General features: G+C 35.6%; 2 protein-coding genes across 3 annotated transcripts; one reads left to right on the top strand and one right to left on the bottom strand.

Annotated features, from left to right (window-relative positions):
* The first annotated feature begins 241 nt into the window (after positions 1-241).
* ca4c (carbonic anhydrase IV c) lies at positions 242-10,647 on the top strand. 2 transcript variants are annotated; one of them, XM_077233534.1, is made up of 8 exons: positions 242-314; positions 5,274-5,321; positions 5,439-5,603; positions 6,634-6,779; positions 7,286-7,378; positions 8,545-8,611; positions 8,739-8,899; positions 10,068-10,647. In XM_077233534.1, exons 1-8 carry the CDS (start codon positions 260-262, stop codon positions 10,260-10,262), a joined length of 930 nt encoding a protein of 309 aa, XP_077089649.1. In that variant the 5' UTR covers positions 242-259; the 3' UTR covers positions 10,263-10,647. The 2 variants fall into 2 exon arrangements, with proteins under 2 accessions (XP_077089649.1, XP_077089650.1); XM_077233535.1 differs by lacking the exon at positions 7,286-7,378.
* A 257-nt stretch (positions 10,648-10,904) lies between these two features.
* On the bottom strand, positions 10,905-21,476 carry asl (argininosuccinate lyase). The gene is made up of 17 exons (XM_077233530.1): positions 21,422-21,476; positions 21,262-21,303; positions 20,956-21,150; positions 19,366-19,449; positions 19,225-19,281; positions 19,044-19,141; positions 18,870-18,947; positions 18,346-18,423; positions 17,887-17,939; positions 17,618-17,680; positions 17,114-17,228; positions 13,095-13,179; positions 12,031-12,090; positions 11,872-11,955; positions 11,565-11,645; positions 11,369-11,475; positions 10,905-11,273 (listed from the first exon to the last, which is right to left on the bottom strand). The coding sequence occupies exons 1-17, from the start codon at positions 21,458-21,460 to the stop codon at positions 11,129-11,131; spliced, it is 1,464 nt and encodes a 487-aa protein (XP_077089645.1). The 5' UTR covers positions 21,461-21,476; the 3' UTR covers positions 10,905-11,128.
* Between the last annotated feature and the right edge of the window lie 366 nt (positions 21,477-21,842).

Here is a 21,842-nt window from a genome sequence, read left to right as displayed (position 1 = left end):
CCTCTGCAGGCTCTAAGATAAAGCAAATTCACTTAGCCAGAGTTCAGGGAAAACTTAACTAGGTTCAACTGGCCGTAGGTTGTATTGTGATAGGTAATGTCCTCATCAAGGGCCTCAAATGCCCTAGTTTGCTGCCCTTGCACCTGTCATTTCACCTCTTACCTGTAAAACGCTCTCCCTCTCTCCTCCTTCCTTTCCCTGACTGTATATAAATAGTTCCTGTCACAAAGGCAGTGAGAACTGTATTGGTATTGTAGTCATGACGTCCATTCTCTCTCTCTCATCTGTTCTGTTGGCTTTAAAGCTCTGCTCAGGTAAGGTAGAATATCTATCTATCTATCTATCTATCTATCTAATTATCTGTCTAACTATCTATCTATATCTATCTATCTATCTATCTATCTATCTATCTATCTATCTATCTATCTATCTATCTATCTATCTAACTATCTGTCTAACTATCTACCTAACTATCTATCTTACTATATATCTCTCTGTCTGTCTAACTATTCATCTATCTGTCAGTGTCTTTGGCTGGCTGGTTGTGGCTGAATACAGTTGAGTGAATTACTGCTCTATGAAAAACAGAAGAGGCTGAATTTTGGCCTGACAAAATACAACTACATTTTTTGTATGTCTTGCATAGAAATAAATAATATATTTTTAAATAAAGTTCAATCTTATTTAATACAGTTTTTAGAATAAATTGTAAAAATGCAATATTCGGAAGGCTAAGTTTTATTTTGAGTACCATTACTATAGTAGTCTATAGCCTAGCTTTTATACAATTAGTATTTGAAATATAATTATTCATTTAGGGCTCCAAACTATGATCAAATAAAAATTTACAAAAACTGTTTAAAATCTAGACAGTCTGGGAAACTTTGTGTACAATGCAATGCTGTGTAGGCTAAGCAACGATGAACAGCCAGCAATGATGTGAAGTTGAATCGTTCATAGCGAGTTCACACAACGGTCTCCCTCACATATTCGATTCGAATTTCGAAACGAACCGGAAAATTACTGATTCTACACTTTAATAAAAGTGTGGTTTTAAAATGGACTATGATTGTACTAACAACATTTGGGAACCAACACAACTTAAATAGTCATCAACATGCTAAAAATCAACATCACAATAATGCGGTAGCCTATTATTAATAGGCTAATGCGTTTTTCTAGAACACACGTGACACTAGGGTTGCCAACTTTCTGAAATGGAAATAACGATGTGGATTTTGAAATATAACCCCTGAAATGATGACTTCTGGTGAATATTGTATGCTATCATACATTATAGCATATTATAATACAACTTATTAGGCCTATATATTTATAGAATAGCAAAGTGGGCCGAATCAATAGGCTATATAAGACTGAACCAGATATAAAGGCTATCATGATCATTTTGCCAACAATGAACCATGGATTTGTTTAGTTTATAATACTTTTTATTTTTTTACTTAAACAAATACAACATATAGCCTAATTTCAAAACTCATCGGCTTAGACTGCATTTTAAGAAAAATAAACAACAGATTTCTGTAGCCTTGTGCGAACTTCTTCAATAGAATAAGACTTCTAGAATGTTCTTTCCATTGCAAAAAAAATATTTTTAATTTAATTAAACAACATTTTAAGCAAGTGTAGTGCAAATATCTTTATATAATTATACTTCTATTATAGTTAACTTTCTTTCGGTCGGCTGCTCGGAGGTAGTAATTTTTACATTTCCCGCTGTCGTCACTTGCCGTCATCGTTGCTACGATACGTGACTCACAATGACTAACGACTAATTAAAAGGGCATTCTCTGATGAAGTTCCAAGATGTTAAAAACGCTACGCGACTGATCGTAGACATACATGGGGAGAAATTAGTATCTACCGCACCGTCGGGTTTTTTTTTTTCTTATCATAGCCTACAAATCTCTTCGTTCATAGTCTGTCTGACATAGGCTATATTAGAAGCTATGTCTGTCATGGATTTGCACTGAATTGATTCTCAAAAATACGGAACAAACTGTGTTCCGTATCAGTTCAATTTGGAACAAGACTTTTATGTGTCAAATAGGCTACGGGACGATTCCGTAGCCTAGGCTATTATACGGAACGGTTGGCAACCCTACGTGACACATAGGCATATAGAACTATTCTTAACTAGGGATGGGCATTTGTCAAAAATATTGCATTCGAATATTCGGGGTAATAAAATTGAATATTCGAATATTTGTTTATTTATTTAAAAAGACGTTATTTTTTAGACGTAAGTTTTTGTCACCATTTCTGAACAAGCTTTCGATTAGGCAATATACACAATAAGCTTACAATATGTTAAAGTTTTCTTTTAGTTGAAAACATTAAACAGTAGGCCTATGTGTAAACAAAAAAACAAGAGCATTTAAGCTCAAGCAGCACGAACGGGGAAAAAACGACTAATAAAGCAGACTGCGCCAGATATACAGAATGTACACATCGAGTCAGCATTTGATTATCGTGTTTAATGTTGTTTCACATTTATGTTGAGAAAAACAATAGGCTAACATCCACATGCAGTGCCGCCAGCACTTTATGCTCGAGTGAGAAAACCCGCTGCGCTGACAGACGTTTCAGAGACACAAAGATAACGGTGTTCTAAGTTTCTAACAGCACTTTGCGTTTTCTGTTCTTAAACCCGTCTCCTTCAATGAAATTTAAAGGAATTAGGCTATATATCTCAAAATCACTTTGCTATTACATTAGTTATCATCTCGGAACACGTGGGGTCCCGTCGTGATACCTGCAGTCGTGAATGCAGTGATACAGCTACCTTTCCTCATTCGACTGCTCTTTGGATTTCATGTGATTTTTCATTGTGGTGATGATATTATAAGTAACTCAGATTAATTAATTAATTTGATCAAAAGTAATCCATTTTGTAAGATCATTTTCAAGTAGTTCCAAACTTCGCGAGGCAGACGACAACATTATGTGATGATCAAACACAAACAACTTGTTAACACGCTCCACAGCGCCACATTTAATTATAACTGCGAGTTAGTGCTTGGGTTTTATCATGGATTCACTGCATTTACGGCCAGCAAAGCAACGTAGTAAAATTCGAATAGCATTTTATTTTTCGAATAATAATTACAGATCGAATATTCGTGCACCCCCCTAATATTGTCATTACAAATAACATAATCAGCTTTAATCTAAACTACATAAATAGTTTAGCCCATCACTGACATTTTAATGCAAAAAACACCTACAAGTATAGGCCTACATAAATAATAAAGTAAATCATTCAAACAGTTCCTATTCCAAACATTTTTATTCGATTACGCATATATATATATATATATATATATATATATATATATATATATATATATATATATATATATATATATATATATAAATGTGTGTGTGTGTGTAATAATGATCATAAATTAAAATTAGAAAATAAATCGGAGAGCATTTTATGTTGCGATTCGTAGCCTACCTGTACGGCGCAAACATAGCCTATACATAACTTCCATCCCGTCACAATTTTGCCTTCTAGCAGGTGAACAGATTGTCCCCATGAGTGAATAAACAGTTAGCAGCAGAAGTGAAAGGGGATAGCGAAGTTTGGCAGAGGGAGCTGCTCGAAAAAACTTACCCGGCCAGTAGTCTAGTGAAGGCTGGGCACGCGGAACAGAGCGGGCGCGATCCCGAGAAAAAAATGACGTGAATAAGTGAGTCTGCAGCCTGCTTGAACTGGCTAAATAATAACTCCACATAAATGGACATTTTGGAAATATAACATGTGGCTTGTCTATTTATGACCCATAAACAACAGAGTCAACGTTAATTTAGTCTACTAATTTACATTCGGGACTATAGAAAAGATCACCTTTGGGCTTCAATGTAGCCTAGGCTACATGTATGCCTTTAACTTATTTTTTTTAAACAAAGCCATATAACCTACTGTAAATAGTTATGATTATCTATCACATGATTATGTGGCAAGTCCTGTCCACTAACTGAAAGCTGTTGAGTTGACTTGAGATTGCTTTACCACTGTGGGAAAATTGTTTTAGGCTAAATGTTTGTACTGTTGTTACAAAACAATAATCAGCTGTCCCTATGCATTACCACCTCTACCAACAGTCTGGTAGAATTTTAGTCGAATCACAGCCTCTCATTGTCCTGCTCCTTGTCCTTTGAGTGAATGCGGTTGCATTCTTGAACTCTATAATTCATTTCTTTGTGTCTTCTCTACCCGCCCTCTTTGTTTTGAACTTGAATATATCAGGTACAAAATTGTTGTATTAGCCCTTGCCCTGGAATTGCAAAACACAGTGGTGTCAGAATTATTTGAAAAGTGGTGGTAATTTATTAGGGTATGGGAAGGTGGACTGTTTGAAAATAATTATGATCCAAAAGTAGAGGCAGATGCAAAATGTATAAAGTGTGTGTTTTGTTTAGGTATGAATATTTGTGCATTTTTAGGTAGGCACACATGGCGTACTAGTAAACTCACTTCCAGATGATAATTTTTTTACAAATGTGAAAGAGGGACTTCAATATAATGCTTGCACATATAAAGTTCAAGTTGCAATGTAGTGCTGCACATTTACTCTGAACGTCATGATTTTGCTCTGTCACTGGTTAATCTAGCCTGTACCGCAGTGCATCTTGGGTTACTGAATCCAGACAGGTTATATTTTAACAGAGGTCACCTTGTGTTGTGCATATCATTTAGATTGTCTGACCTCTTCTAAGATCACCGTCTCCTTAAGATTTCACATGCTAGTACTTTACAGGACAGATGCAGATGTAATGCATACACGTATGGTGGCATATCAGCTTCAGAATAACTTTTGTATAATTTTTTTTTTCTGTTGTCATTCTCATATTTAACACCCAGCATCACATTCTCAATTCAACCAAGTTTTATTTGCAACATTGTTCACTGCAATGAAGAACAACTGTTTACTTGGAAACAAAAAATTCAAATGCCAAGCTTAAAATCACTTAGGGAGCCTTTGTATTCAAGCACGTGTTCTGCTCTCGATCAAACCTGGTGATCAGGAGGGGAACTCTGTTAGATGGCTCACTGATTATCAGGAAAAACTTTGTGAATCAAAGCATGGTTTTACAGTATATGGCCACAAAATAAACAAATTTGTTATTTAATGACCACCATCAAAACTGGTTCTTAAGACCGCTCTGAACCTTGGCTTCGAGTCACAGATTTAAATACTTTCCAATAGTGGTCCATGGAACAGTTCTTTTTCTCTCTGTTCCAGGTGAGTGGTGCTACGAGGGCCAGTTGTCTTGTGAAAGCGAATGTACAGGTGAGAACCGGGGCTCAACCTCTCAAGTTTTTGCATTGTCATCACTAAGGCAAAGTCCTTGTTCTGACGTGTGACGTATACAGTTAGAAAAAGGTGTTTTCCATTTGTGTCATCCAGGGCCTTCAGAGTGGAAAAAATCTTTTCTTCAGTGTGGAGGTCAAAATCAATCGCCCATCAATATCATCACACGCAAAGTGAAGCATGACCCAGAACTGACCAGTTTTATCTTCGATGGTCATGAGGACATTTTCAATATGAGTGTGGAAAATCATGGACAATCAGGTAGATGGAACTGAACTTTAAAGGGATAGTTCACCTAAAAATGTAAATTCTGTTTTCATTTATTTCGTCTTCAAAACACAAATGAAGATGTTTTTTTTTAAATCTTTTATCACTTTTGTCCATCCATTAAAAGTCCACCCAACCAAAACTTTGAAGCATCAGAAAGTATAAGATAGCGTAAAAGAAATGACTGAACAAACCTCATTGGTATACATTTGAGCTTCTGTTTACCATATTTTATGAGCTCTATCTATGTGCATTTATCAGTGTTTATAAAATTTGGATTACTTTTTATTATGTCTTCATAAACTTTTTTTTATTGTGAAAGTTTTGGTGGAATGGAATTTGAATGGAGGGACAGAAATCAAATTACAATCAATTTGGATGTTTAAGTAATTTCAACTTAAATTACATTAAACTGACTTAAAAATGGTTGAATCTTGTAACTTAAAAAAAGTAATTAAGCAATTAAGGAGTTAAGCAATGTAAAAACATATGTTGTCATAACTTATTGATCATATAATTATTTACAGTGTTGTTTCAAAGATGAACAGTTGGATAATAGTTCATCCAAAACTTTGTTCCTGCCCTTACGTTGTTCCAAACCCATAAGGTTTGGAACAACGTAAGGGCAGGAACAAAGTTTTGGATGAACTATCATTTAAAAGTGGACATGAAACGGAACTTATGATATAGTCTTTTCTTGCCTATTGTGACGTGTATCCGAGTAAAATGGCTTCTCGAACAAGAAAAAATGTTTGGCGGGATTTGATTTTGTCCATCGTGAATTGATTGGATGGTTGTGGTTTGCTATTGTTTTGATCTGACAGGTTGTCCCGCCCTCGTTTTCAGAGAAGAGAAGAAATGACGCTTTACAAGGGCACATGAATTTTAAAAAATACTGATGTGCATGGATAAATCCTGCAATATTCCATAAAAAAACAATTCAATTAACTTTTAAATTCAATTGACTTTTAAATATTGTAATCGTACAGTTAAGTATGATAACATGCTCTATACTTCTTCCCAGCTCACTTTACACTCCCTGAATCGGTGCGTCTCCGTGGTGGGGGTCTGTCAGCCACATACAAGGCTGTCCAGTTCCACCTGCACTGGGGAAAGGACGACGGCCAGGGCTCAGAGCACTCTGTGGACGGGGAGCGTTATCCCATGGAGGTGAGAGTCCATGTCACAGTCAAGGATATTTACAGGATTAAATGCAAACAAAGCATATAATTATTATACAGTGCCTAGCATAAGTGAACACACCCATGCTAAAGTTGACTAAAAAGAGGAATAAAAAATCATCTTTTGGAAATTTATCTTAATGCCTTAATTTAAAAAATGAGGAAAACCCAACCTTTAAGGACACCAATTTTCTTTGTGAATGAATAAAGTATCGTAAATAAATAAATGTTCTTCCTTAAAATACAGGTTGCGTAAGTCAGGACACCCCTATGTTAAATTCCCATAGAGGCAGGCAGATTTTTAGAAAAATAGAAAATTTGGTGTCCTTAAAGGTTGGATTTTTCCTCATTTTTTAAATTAAGGCATTAAGATCAATTTCCAAAAGAATATTTTGTATTCCTGTTTTTAGTCAACTTAAGCATAGGTGTGTTCACTTATGCTAAGCACTGTAAGTTAAGTTATGATGGGTATTAATTATGCATTTTGCCTCCCAGCTCCATATTGTCCACATTAAAGAAAAGTATAACAACTTGAATATGGCTCTAAATGACTCTACGGGGGTGGCAGCACTTGGCTTCTTTTTTGAGGTACTGATGCCTTTCTGATATTGTGAGGAAATCATTTGAACACAAGCTCTTAAAGGGATAGTTTACCCTTATTTAATTCATTTTTATTTTTATATTCGGTTTAAAATTTAGTTCAAGTTTTAGTAATTTTGTTGTTCATTTCATTATAACTTGACAAAAATATAATTATATATATTCTTATTCTTTTTTCAGCTTATTAGTTATTGTTCACACTTTAGATTAGGGTCCAATTCTCACTATTAACTAACAATTAACTGCGACTTTTGCCTCAATAAACTCCTAATTATTGTTAAATTGTTAAGTTTAAGTTGTTTTAGGGTAGGATATAGAAGATGGTCATGCAGAATAAGGCATTCATATGTGCTTTATAAGTACTAATGAACAGCCAATATCCTAGTAATATGCATGTTAAAAATCAACTAGTTAAAAGTAAGAATTTGACCTTAAACTAAAGTGTTACCTAGTTATTTTAGTACAAGTTAAAATAAATTTTAAGTTAAATTTAAAAAAAAAAATTCATTTGAAGTTTATTTCATTTCAAGTAACAAATGTTTTTAAGGTTTTAGTGTTAGTTAACTATAATAATCCTGCACCTAAAATAAATAATAAAAAAAAAAAACAATTGTTCCAAAATGACAGACATACTTGCATGAAACTCAATAGGTGAATTTTTGAAGAATTTCCATTTAATGAAAGTGAATGAGGACTGGGGTTTTCAAGGAAGAAGAAAAAAAAAACTAAAAAAATGCCATATAAGTATCATAAATGTGATTTATACAACAAGACTTTTGACAAACAAAATACGTTTAATACATGAACAAATCATTCAAATTGGTTTTGTGTACTGGATCAGCTTAAAAGATCCGACTCAGTTTGTTCATGAATCAGACATCAAATGAATGTGCCAAGCAAAGCTAGTGGTGATGATTATGTATGTTAAAAAAAAAGATTTACGCTGCATTATTTTCACTTTGAGCTCAACAATGTTATCAAATAGCTTCAATGCAGACTACTTTTATGACATCTTATGTTGCATTTTTGTCATTTTGTGCTTGACAGCCCCAATCCTCCTCATTCACTTTGCAGCCATTTTGGGTGAAATATCCCTTTAATGAACCATGTCGATAATAACTATTAAAACACAGACTTTTGTCATCCCCCATTAGGTGTCTTCGGAGCAAAACAAAAACCTTGACAAAATTATAGAGGCTTTAGGAAAAGTCAAACATGAAGGTGAGTACTTTTAAGAAAGACTATAATCTTTTGGGGGAACTGAATTTCTAATTTTTTATTAGTTTATCTATTTAACATGTTTTGTTTGTCTGTATTTTGGTTCCACAATATGCGATTTGATCAAAAGGGAACAGCAGTGAAATTGAAGACTTTAGACTGGCTGACATCATCCCTCAAGCCAATACACTGAGCTACTATCGGTACTCGGGTTCCTTGACCACACCAGGTTGTGACCAGTCTGTTGTGTGGACGGTCTTCCAACAGACTCTGCCCATAAGCAAAACTCAGGTACAGAGAGACTTTTTGGCATAAACCGGACTGAGATATAAATGTTAGTCATACTTACAGTTTTAATCAAAATTATTCAACACCCATTGTAAATCAGGTTTATTGGCAAATTTGACAGATTTCCAGCTGTTTGCTATGAACAAATCAAGCAAAAGTAATTGAAATAGCTCAACAAAACAAATGTTTCAAGTGGTTTCCCCAAATTCAACTGAAAATGCCACTTTTAATGACTTGTCTCAAAATTATTCAACCCCTTAATGGCAAGCAACTTTAGTACTTAGTAGAACACCCATTTGCTGTTATGACGTGCTGCAAACTAGATGTATAACCAGACATCAGCTTCTGGCAGCGTTTCTGAGGAATCTTAACCAATTCCTCATTAACAATGGCCTCCAGTTCAGTAATATTCTTGGGTTTACGTGCTGCAACCGCCTTTTCCTGCAGGTCCTTTGCAGTCCCTCAAGGGTTTTTCTGAATCTGCCTTCTCAGAAATCTGGTTGCAGCCTTTGATAGCTTCCTTTCTCTTCCCCATTCAGGTGGTGTAACCACTGTTCCTTTAACTTTGAACTTGCGAACTATGCTTCCAACGGTGTCTCTAGGAACATTTAGTGCCTTCGCTATCTTTTTGTATCCGGTTTCTTGTTTGTGAATGGCGATGAAATCTTCTCTTAACCTTTTGGACCATTCTTTTGCCATATTTCTAGCATGCAGTCAAAAGTAACACTCAACAAACCTATTTCATGTGTTCTAGCTCTAGCACACCTGGTGCAACTAATGAAGCCCTTGATTAGTTGCATCAGATGTGCTTGAGACAACACCTATGTTGTAGATTTGTGCTGTTGTGAGGGATTCTATTCAGGGGATTGAATAATTTTGAGACTCCAGAAGTCATTAAAAGTTGCATTCTTAGTTGAATTTGGGGTTAACCACTTGAAACATTTGTTGTGTTGAGTTATTTCAATCATTTTTATTTGATTTGTTCATTGCAAACAGCTGAAAGTCTGTACATTTTGCCAATAAACCTGATTTGGAATGGGGGTTGAATAATTTAGATTAGAACTGTAGGAGATCTCAATTAATCATATACTTATGGAAAGGTTGAGTTCACTGGTGGCAGTTTAATTCAAATGTACTGATCCTTTTGGCCATCTTTCTTTTTCTACTTTAGCTGACATCAATGTATAAACAAGTGTTATTCGCAACAGAAAAACCAATGACTGGAATATTCCGTCCTGTGCAGGATCTGAATGGACGAGTTGTTTACACATCTGTGAAATCTCACTGTCTGTGTGTTCTGCCCAATCTAATCGCGCTGTTTCTGTGCCTCTTTTGTGTTTTTGGACAACAAAGGTGTTTTCACTGAATGGTAGAGAACACATCTCTTTTAACACAGGATGTTCTGATTCCAATTTCTACAAACAAAATACAGCTAATAAATCTTTCAAGCACTGAACTGAAGTTACTGGAAGGGATCATTGCCACCATGCTAAGGCTGTGAAACCTGATAACATTATTAATTTATTATTTGTTCACAAACTATTAATTGTTTCAGTCGTACTTCTTTTCACATCTACTCTCCTTCTCCTTTAAACATGGCAGCTTTATCCGACTTCAATCAAATTCAGGATTCCTACCTGTTTTCCTTGACTTAATTGTTCATGATTACTGCATGTGAAATATTTTGAAGGGGGTTTGGGTTGTCATTGTAAAGTCTTCAAAATACTAAATAAAACCACTTGAGATGAAAATGTGGCTCGTTTGAAGCTTTCTGAACCTTCACTAAGATGAATTCAATGGGTAAATTTCAACAGTTTCATGATTTTCCAGGCCTGGAAATGCCAATTTTTTTTAATTCTCAGATGTTTCCAGGAAAACCCTGTAAATTGAGTGTTTCATACAGCTATGATTTGATGATTTAACAATTAATGCGCATTTGCAGGGCATGTGGGGTTGTACATAAGTTGTACATTATGTATGTTTCCAAAGATGTTAATAAAACTTCAAATTAGGTGGCTGCACAAATCATTTATTCAAATGTAACTATATTTCATTGTACACGTTTTGTCATGTAAAATCCTTATTCTAAACCAATGAAACTTTCCTTAAATGTAACACACAGGCAAACCCTTGACTTTAACTGAATCTGTGATGACATGAGATAATAGCAGGCATAACATGCCAAATTCATCTCTGAAGAAAGAGCACCTACTGCTGACCTTGAGACTATAGTTACTGTTTTTGTGCCTGTAACCAGGCTCTAAAGTGCTCGATTTGAGCCGTGACGCTACTCCTCGCAGTGCCACCTGGTGCGCTGTACTGTTCAACGCTTCTGATGTAGTCCCACACGGAAGAAACGTCTTTGTCAAACAAAGGGCTGGAGAGAAAGAGAGAAACAAATTAATAAAGAATAAAAATAAAAACATTTCATATACTTCTATATGCCATTATTGTTTTAATGTGCCTGCTGACCTGACGGTTTGAAGGTCCTCTACAGTGAGTTCAGACAGACTGACTTTCTTAGTCTCAGCAATATAGACGGCTTTTCCAGCACAACTGTGGGCCTCTCTGAAAGGCATCTTTAATATACATGTATATATCAGATTTCATTCCGCTCAATTGTAACACAAAAGCTATATATTATAAGTAGATGAATCGATGGACTCACTCCCTTTCTGACCAGGTGGTAGGCAAGATCAGTGGCCAGCATATCTGGGCTGAGGGCCGCTTCCATCGTTATTTGGTTGACCTGAGGAATGGAAAAGTATGAATGCTTAAACTCTACCACTCAGGAAATAAAACAACAATTCGTTACGTTGCTCAAAATGCAGACTGACAACGGATACATGACCAACACATTTGCATCTTTTTCATCATGTCACCTACTGGCTATTTAACCAAGGTAACAGTTTTGTTCTTGATTGCCACTGTCCATGACAAAGCCACATTAACTTGTAGTTTAACCCGTCTCTTACCTTTAGAGTTGAGATGACACCTGTAGCCACCTGCAGCACAGCGTACACTGTATCGTATGTGTCGAACATGGCCTCCTTATCCTCCTGTAGTGATAAAACATATAATCAGAGGACAGTTGAAAGCAAAATAATCACATTCTCTGCCTGTTATGGACATACCTGTAGGTCTTTGTTGTATGTGCTGGGCAAGCCTTTGAGAGTCATCAAAAACCCTGCAAACTGTAGTACAATGAAATTTAAATTAGATGAAGTACATATTGTGAGTGTTAATATTTGATAATTTTATTAAATAATATTTTAAATATTACTTTTAATACTATAATATATTTAATCTTTTAGAAATTGCATTATTACTTTCTTCAGATTAATCTAGGGATGCAGTGTTATGAAAATTCAGGCCGATAAGGTTAATTCATTTTATGTTATGGCCAATAACGATAAATTGCCAATATTAAAATGTGTTTTTAGCTGTGTTATTAAATGTGATCCCTTTTAAAGTGAATTTAGGCAACACAACATTATAATTTACAGTATGAAAAATGAATAATCGGTCACAACTTATATTAGGTGTCCTTAACTACCATGTACTTAGATTTTTTTTTTTTTTTTAAGTACAATGTACCTATTGCGTTTATATTGTATTGCAAAACCCTCGAGCTGCTATTGAGGTGGGATGCAGGTAAGGGAGGAGACAGGTTTACTGGTATGGTTAGGTTTAAGAGTAGATTATGCTTTAAGGGAAGGTTCAACAGTATAATTATAGATGTAATTACAGAAAATCATTACAGCTGTAATTCCATGCAGGTACTTTTTAAAATATATGTACAATGTAAAAACATGTATGTACATAATAAATGCATTGTATCAAATGATTAATTTATATGTTCTTACATAGTAGATAAAGAGACCTAGTAAATCATTTTGAGATTTTCGAAAGAAAATCTAACAATGTTATTAAATTATTCATGTTTTTAAAGATTAAGTGAGAGTTAGATGACAGCGTCTTAATTTAAAAGTAGGAGAAATAAGCACGCACTATTACATATCCATTATCCGATAACCAATAATTAATAATAACATTCATTTGACAGCCCTAGTACTAATTATTAAATTTGCCATAGATTAACCTTAATCATAAGGGCAGTTATTTTAATGACGTGATTATCTCTGTAGGCCAGTATCCGTGTATCGTGTTGGCTTCATTAGTCAGTGTTGTATCTTACTCTGCCAAACACTCGTCCTGCTTTACTGCGAATGAGCTCCAGGCTGTCTGCGTTCTTCTTCTGAGGCATTAAACTGCTCCCAGTGCTGCACACACAAACATAAACACAACCGCTCTGATTAACTACACACACTAGACACACATACAAAGCAGAAATTGGCTGAATCTCTCAGTACACATCAGACAGCTCATGTTCAGTCTCTGTGTCCCAAGGCCACTTGAGGCCAGGTTGTTTGCTGGCTTCTGCCTTATGTCAATTGCTTTATATGCATTGTTATGGGTGATATGGTTGTTTGTGTTAGAAAACACAGCTGCACTCATACCTATGATCGTCAAGTCCTTCTTGATTTACTTCTCTCTACCACGGACTGATGCAGACACATCCCTATTGAGGACCACTTCCTAAACTCACGGGGTTCTTCTACCTTTCCAGGGGTTACCTGTTACTCGACGGCCTGCACTCTTCATCAAACACTCTAAAAAAGTATTGTTGGTTTAACTTAAAATTTTAAGGCAGCCAAGTTACTTTTTTAAGTTCATTGATATGTAAACAATTGATTGATACAATGAAGGAGATTGGTTTAATCAACAGAAACTCAAAAATATTATGTTATCTGAACCACATAAAAAATTATCTAAGTTGATTTGAGAAAAGAAAAAGTGATAAAATCGTGTGGGGTTTTTTACAGTGACTGTCTAGAAATATTCACCCATACACAAAAAATCCAGGTATATTTTTTTGATTCAGAGTTGAATTTTGCTAAATAAGTTAACGCTGTGGTGAAAACTATTTCTACTACCTAAGGTTAATAGCCAAGATAAAATCTATCCTTTCATCTAGAGATCTGGAGACAATCATCCATTCTTTTATATCATCCAGATTGGACTATTGTAAAGTTGTGTATTTAGGACTTTCCCAGGCATTGATGAATCAATTGCAGCTGGTTCAAAATGCCGCTGCTACACTATTGACCGGTATGAGAAAGAGGGACAGAAAGAATCACTCAGATTTTATCAATGGTTATATATATATAAGGTTTTTTTTTTTTTTTTTTTTTTAACTGGACTCGCTCCCTCTTACCTGTCAGATCTTGTTATTCTACACCAGCTAGTAAAAAATGTGAGATTGGCCGATAAACTTTTATTTCGAATACCGCAGTCCCAACTCAAGCAAAAAGGAGATTGTTTCTTTTCAATAACCGAACCTTACCGCTCTCCATCCGCTCTGCCCCTACTCTACTTAGAATGCTTTTAAAATGGCTTTGAAGAAGCACTTTTACATGTTGGCCTCTGAGTCTGTCCCAGGAGAGAACTAAATATTAGTATTTTATGTTGCTTGTCTTTATGTTTTGTCTTTGTTTGGTTTTTAGAAATGAGCTTTATAAAAAAAAGTCATCCACCAATCAAGACAACCCGTTTGAGTCCTGCATTCTGTGGCAGATGGTCAGCTTTTCCTAACATGGTTTTGGTGTTAATAAATAGGTAATAACAGAGTGCGAATTACCCCACCATAATTGGGGGGTACTGCCCCTTCACTTCTTCTATGACCATCATGGTCCACTACCATATCAATCCCCACCGTGATCGCCAAGTGCAACATGTGTTGTGCAACACACATACAAGGTCTAAACATGCGACAAACTGATAATCAGTAGGCTACAGAATATCTCATTGTTATTATATATCCAAAAGAGAACTGTTTTGATCAACTCCCAAAAGTTAGAAGTTAAGTGCACTGAAATACCATTCTAATTACTAGTAAAAGTAATACCTTTTCAAGAAGCCTATTGCCTATTTCATGAAATATTGATTTGGTTTATTTTTAGATTTCATAAGACCTGGAGGTAAGACCCAACCCTCTCATATACTGTATAAACAGAAACCAATTTTCCATTGTAGTCAATGGTTGTCAGTGTCAAATCAACACAATCTTTAATGTGATTAAGGAGCATACTATAAAAAACCATACTACCACCTGGGGTGGTAAAGGGGTGGCATGAGGTTTCAGGAGGGGGGCCATGGACATTATTCATAATTTAAAATGCTACGGTTTTCATTGAATGTGTTTTGTTCTCTACACCTACATTACACGGAGTGGGAGTCAAATCAGAGATGTAGCTGGGTTTTTGGATGGTGAGGGTCTTAATTTGTGAATTGTGGACCCTTTCTCTGTGTAATCACTATCAACAGTCTGTGTAGTCTATACTTAAATTGTACTTTGTGAAAAAGCAATTCTTGGGGGGTTTGCTCCCCAGGAGATAAAAAAAAAAAAGACCCCTCAAATGATGTCTTCTAGTGAGTTTTGAGGAAATATGAACAGATTTAGTCATACGACACACACACACACAGTTCGATCGCGCCCGCGCCTCTCTCTCTCTCTCTCTCTCTCTCTCACACACACACACACACACAGTTCGATCGCGCCCACGCCTCTAATACACTAACAATGTTGTTTGTAGATCCGCCCCTGATTTTAACTCACCACAATGTAAAGCTTGATTTAAATTGAGAATTATCTTGCTACCTAACCTTGCTAACTAACCTTGGTAACTAAGGTCCACTTAACTAGCCTCAGTGGGTAAGTAGCAGGTAAGTAGCCGGTAATTCAATGTATGAAGACGTGACATGAGCTATGAAAGAACAAAACACGTTAATAAATGAAGGTTGTAAAATCAACAAGCTAGACGTCAGCTAGCAACTTACATTTATCCATGCAGGTCAGCAGCAAACCATTCTCTATCTCCGTTGCTTCTAGCCACGGTGGTTAAAAATGGTACGGTCCACAATAGGGGTGTCTGAAATCGCTTTACATTAAAATGTTCCTACAGTGAAAATAGGAGTTGACTTGTAGCCTATTGTAACTCTAATTATATTTTTTCACAATATCAGAAAAATTATCTGACCCCCCCAAAACTGATATTTCTGTCCCTTTGGGAGGTACTGGGTCTTCATTGGGGGGTATAGTACCCCCCCAGTACCCCCTGTAATTCGAACTATGGGTAATAATTATTTTTCAGCAAGCATTTACTTGTTAACTAAGGTCAGTAACAGCTTCGTCATTAGTTAATGTTAAAAGACCAAACACTTCACAGGCCATAAAGAATTATAGTATGAGAATAAAATTTCTTTGCTCCAACAACAGAAAGTGTGTAATGGCAGGAACACGTACATGTGTACTCAAAGACATTTCTTTGCAACTGCACCATAAAAGTAATCTGAATCATGACCCATTATTTTGCAATTCTGCCTAAAGCTCAAGCCAGCAGCTCCTAGAGCTTCATGATGAAAATGTGCATACGTGGCAAGTGGGGTAAAAATAATAGAAAAGCCCTAAGAAAAGCCGTTAACCCAAGAGCTTCAAATTAATGATCTCTGTCTGCTGTGACATTATGGGTTATTATGGGGCCTACATACGACACATTCTTGAGTTCAAACCACTAGGCAAAATGTTAGGTTAATAAGACAAAAAGAGGTTTTGCACTTCATGGCTCAGTATGTCAAATCCACTCACATTTAAATCTGTGATCTGAACAGTAAGATTATTTAATGCTTTTGAAAGAAGTATTTTATGTTCACCAAGGTTGCAAAAAAAAAAAAAAAACCCAGTAAAAACAGTTCTGAAAATATTTTAAAATACACTTTCATTAAAATACATTAAAATAGAAAACAGTTACAGTTATTTCACAATATTATTACAATTTAAAGTAACTGTTTACCATTTAAATACTTCAGCAGCATCATTACTTTTCTGTTTTACACGATCATCAAGAAATCATTTGAATATGCTAATGTGCTGTTCAAGAAATTGTTTTTGCAGTCATAGGCTGGACGGTAAAGCACAGACCGGAATGAGATTAGAACATGACCCAGGTCAGACTGGAACCGTCAGTCAAGAGCTCTTATAAGTCATGGGCGTATGCACAGCCAGATGAGTGTAGTTTTTCATTATTATTTTTCTATTCTATTCTCAAGATGAACCACTGCTATCACTTCCCGTTATGGATCATATGCTGTCCTCACCTGTATGCATCTGTCAGAGTGATAAAGGAGAATTCCTTGGTACTGTACAAAATCAGATCCTCTGCCATCTTGCTGAGGTGTGTGAGACACATTGATCCCCAGAAGAGAAACTCCACTGTCCAAAAACATACACAAACACACAGTTAAAGGGATAGTTCGCCCAAAAATGAAATATTCTGCCATCATTTACCCTCATGTTGTTCTAAATCTTTAGGAATTTCTTTCTTCTGTGGAACATAAAAAGTTATTTTGAAGAATGCGGGTAAACCAAAGTTTTGGTGACCATTGACTTCAACTGTATGGACCAAAAAAAAACAGACATTTTAAAAATATATCTTCTTTTATGTTACACAGAGAAATGAAAGTCATACAGGTTTGGAACGACATGAGGGTCAGTAAATGATGACAGAATTTTCATTTTTGGGTGAATATTCCCTTTTATTCCACTGAAATCTGTTACTTATCATACGCTCAGATGATTTTTGAAGCATTATTATTACATACCAACAAAATCCCTCTGTCCAGTAGCATCCATGCTGTTAATGCTGATCCTGTCAAAATTTAGTTCTGGGGAGTGATAAAAAAAATTATAAATCAGATTGTAAATCAGGTGAACAATTCTACCTGTGTACACAAACATGCATCACAGGAACATACTTCACAAATTATTAATTATATCGGAAAAGAACTAAACTCACATTAATATTTAATATGAAAACAGGAAAGCAAATAACAAGAAAGCAAAAAAAAAAACGAAAGTAAAAACTGTCAACCTTGACGAAGTAGTTCTCTATCAATGTTGAAGGGATTCCCAGCAATGGCTCCACTGCAAGGCAAATATATACATCATATTTCAATGTATCTATAAAAAGATCCATTTAATACAATGAAAGTGTGAAGTGTGTACACAACCCTTCAGCAGATTTTTGTTTTTGTTTGAAAGAACTAAATACTTTTGCTCAGCAAAGATGCATTAGAGTGTCCATAAATACATCCATAAAGTTCTTTTAAACTTTCTATTCATAAAAGAATCCTGAAAAAATGTATCAGTTTCCAAAAAAATATAAAGCAGCACAACTGTTTTTTAAACATTGATAATAATAAAACAAGTTTCTTGAGAACCAAATTCTATGCATAAATAATGCAGCCTTGGTGAGCATAAGATACTTACAGATACTTATTTAAGACACTTACTGCACAGTATTACAGTAGTGTATATACACATAACTAACCTTCCTAGGGGCATCACATTAACACGTTTTCTGATGTCGTCCAGCCGCTCAACATCCCTGCTTAGCGCCACTGCATGACTGTGAGAATCGAATGAACAATTGGGACTAAACATATGCATCAACAAGATGAAGTTCTTGACACTTCACTGTAGCTTTACCTTGAGTAGAAAATAATTAAAGGGATAGTGCATCATTTATTCACCGTAAAGTTGTTTCAAACCTGTATGAATTTCTTTCTTCTGCTGAACACAAAAGAAGATACTGTGAAGAATGTCGGTAACCAAACAGTTGATGGGCCCCATTGACCTCCATAGTATTTCCCCCCCATATTATGGAAGTCAATGGGGCCCATCAACTGTTACCCATTGGTTACCCATTTTCTCCAAAATATCTTCTTTTGTGTTCAGCAGAAAAAAAGAAATTCATACAAGTTTGGAACAACTTGAGCGTGAGTAAATGATGCCAGAATTTTCATATTTTGGGCCTACTATCCCTTTAAGACTGAAATCTTCTTTGAAATGCACCTGAGAATCCAGTGACTCCATCTGATTGGCTGGGCCCTCTGCATGTGAGTGTATCCAGGGCATAGGATGTCAATCTCTCTGATAGGGCAAAGGAAGATAGTTTGCGATGTGTGTGTTTGGTAATTGTACATTAGTCCGATCTCTACAGGTATCTGGATTATTGAGCATTCTTACGCTGCAGCTCTTTCCACCATAGTGTTGATGAGCTGCAAAGCTAGTCCTTTCAGAGTGGCAATAGCGTCCCGCAGCCAGAGCCGCATATCTGTTGCAACCTATATCCAACAAATGAAAACTGTTCAGTCAAATCATGCCTACAGAGGAAATGTTATGTGACCAAATTCAGTCCAAGCCAAACCTGATCATTCCTGCTCCTGCCTGTGTGAAGCTTTCCAGCTGGATCACCAATAAATTCCTTTAAATGGAAAAAGATATTAATATTATAGAAACCAAAAATTCAGTTAAATGTTCTTTTCATAATACATAATACAGAGTTTACCTTCAGCCTGCGTTCATTTGCTGTGTGAATATCCTCGTCTCCTGGTTTGATCTTGAACTCGCCTTTGGACCACTCATCAAAAACCTGATGAAGACATTCAGAAATATGTGCGAACAGTCAATGACAATGAAGTAAAATGTCTAATAAGTCTTTTTTGATTTGAAATTTACAATATTTATTTACAGCCATATAGGGCAAACACAGTGCTAGTCGGAAGCACAATGCTATATCTCAGTAGCTTTTGAATTAAAAATACACTTAAATTTCTCTAGCTGTTGTGCCCTGGTTTCAAATTCTGTATTAAATTAGAATATTTGTGTGTGTTTTTTTATCCTCCAAACTAAAATACACATATTTTCAACTTCAAGGGTAAAATTTCCACTTTATTTTGAATTTAATAGAGGGTGAGGACATTTTTTTATTTAATGTGCAAGGCTTCCGGTGTCATTCACTTTAAGTAATTTTAGATGTACAAAAACAGTGCTGCTAGATATTGCAAACTGGTATTTTTTATCATATTATTTTAGTTTATTATAAACACAGTTTTATAGAGTAAATAATATACTTCTTGTTATTTACTTGGAGTGGAAGTCTTGAACCTTCATATTCATAGCTTACTTCTGAGGAAAAATAATTTGAATAAAATGTATGTATTATATAGCGAGAACTACATAGATTTCCTCTAAAAAGGTTTAATAATAGATTACATTTTTATCAGGGTAAGTTGTCACTTATTATGCATTTAAAATTATACAGTAAATTAATTACAGTAATTGTTGGTTAATATTTTTTGGAAATTACCTTTCAGAATTGTGGTGTAAAACTGTTTTAACTATTTAAATACCGGGCAATGTTCACATGATCAATCTTTTTTCTTTGTCAATAACAGTGGAAATTTACAATAGCTTTTTTGTAATGAAATGTACCTATACAGAAACTGATATACAAAAATGAAATATTCACTGCATTAAAGGGATAGTTCACCCAAAAAAATATTTTTTTGTCATCAAACTTGAGTTTCTTTCTTCCGTTGAACACAAAAGAAGATATTTAAAAAAATGTTGGTAACCAGTCAGTTGACGGCAGCCTTTGACTTCCATAGTATTTTTTTCCTACTATGGAAGTCAGTGGGGTTCATCAACTGTCTGGTTACCAACATTCTTCAAAATATCTTCTTTTGTGTTCAACAGAAGAAAGAAACTCATACAGGTTTGGGGCAACTTTTGGGTGAGTTAGATGAAGATTTTTGGGTGAACAATCGCTTTAAAGCGTGTGACAACTAGCCCCAGTTAGCTGGTTGTTGTTATGTTGTCAGAACAAAATGCCATATGTTGAATCAGCAGCATTGTCACATGGCTATTGTTGAGTGCACATGGAGATGTCTGTGTCAGGGCATATTTTTTTCTGTGATGTATTAAGCTTTGGTGTCAAAGGGGGAATGGACTATGGTACAGTATCCTGGTACATATTTACAAAGTGCACTGGGTTACATGAAGTCTCATGAAAAAGATGACTGTAAAAGAACAGACATAACCTGGAAGCAAATAGACAGGTTTATGAGTCAGGTTGTGTGGTTAATGGTATAATCACCTTGCCAAGGCCTGTAAGAATCTGTTCCATCTCGTTTTGGGTGACCAACCCTGCTTTCTGTAAGGCTTTGACATATGCTTTACTTCCTTTAATATCCGCTTCCCACATACGCTGGTCGTACGCGATTGACGCATTGAACTTTTCCATTATAGGGTCGGTGTTTCCCACAAAACGACCACCCCATAGCTTATTTCCCTGTTCAACACAAAATTAAGAACATACGGATTACGGTAAGGCATGACAGGTTTGGAAAGCCTGTAACAGACAAGAAACGCACTAAACTTTAGAGAGATTAGCCATCTTTACCTCTGAACTTGCCATTGTAACAGTCTCACTTTGACTCTCAGTCTTTATGTGTGAAGAACAAACGGAAAAAGTAAAAGCATATTATTAAAACAGAAATTACAGATAATTAAAGGATCAATTCAGCAGCGAATGCTTCCATCGATTCATAAGAATGAATTACTGTAAGAGGCGGGCCTGAACATCCAGCAGCTTGCAACATTTCCTCGTTTATTTTGGGAGGCGAAAGCTCCGCCCATTATATGTAAATGAGGTGCTCGCGAACCAACCAAAATTAAGCGTAATTTAATTCGGGAGCTGTCATTTAGCCTGAAGAACCGGTGGATGACGCTATGGCTCTGTGTCATTTAACCGAGAAGATAAGCATGAATCTAACTATACTTCATATATATATATATAAATAACAAATAAATATATTAAATGAATTAAAGTGTTCTATTCTAAAGTTCATCTTCCTTTATGTTTAATACCTTTCAAACGTATACATTTTTAAAAACAGGAAACAGCACATTCTCTAACCCTTGCTTTGAATTATTTATTTCCATTGACCTACACCATATATGTTGAGACTTAAAGATATTACA

The sequence above is a fragment of the Siphateles boraxobius genome, unplaced genomic scaffold (genome assembly GCF_051911475.1).
Source record: "Siphateles boraxobius isolate OS27281-9 unplaced genomic scaffold, OSU_SipBor_1 18, whole genome shotgun sequence".
Lineage (NCBI taxonomy): Eukaryota > Metazoa > Chordata > Actinopteri > Cypriniformes > Leuciscidae > Siphateles > Siphateles boraxobius.
The sequence above is the reverse complement of the archived record's forward strand: the minus strand, read 5'-3'. Positions and strand labels throughout refer to the sequence as shown.

What these genes read in the sequence shown, in the direction of transcription:
- ca4c (XM_077233534.1), top strand. Translation starts at nt 260, where the DNA reads ATGACGTCCATTCTCTCTCTCTCATCTGTTCTGTTGGCTTTAAAGCTC. An exon ending in GGCTTTAAAGCTCTGCTCAG is followed by an intron (nt 315 to 5,273) that starts GTAAGGTAGAAT and finishes TCTCTGTTCCAG; the next exon opens with GTGAGTGGTGCTACGAGGGC. An exon ending in AGGAAAAGTCAAACATGAAG is followed by an intron (nt 8,612 to 8,738) that starts GTGAGTACTTTT and finishes TTTGATCAAAAG; the next exon opens with GGAACAGCAGTGAAATTGAA.
- asl (XM_077233530.1), bottom strand. Translation starts at nt 21,460, where the DNA reads ATGTTGCAAGCTGCTGGATGTTCAGGCCCGCCTCTTACA. An exon ending in CAGGACGAGTGTTTGGCAGA is followed by an intron (nt 12,091 to 13,094) that starts GTAAGATACAAC and finishes ATTGTACTACAG; the next exon opens with TTTGCAGGGTTTTTGATGAC. An exon ending in ACCACCTGGTCAGAAAGGGA is followed by an intron (nt 11,476 to 11,564) that starts GTGAGTCCATCG and finishes TGTATATTAAAG; the next exon opens with ATGCCTTTCAGAGAGGCCCA.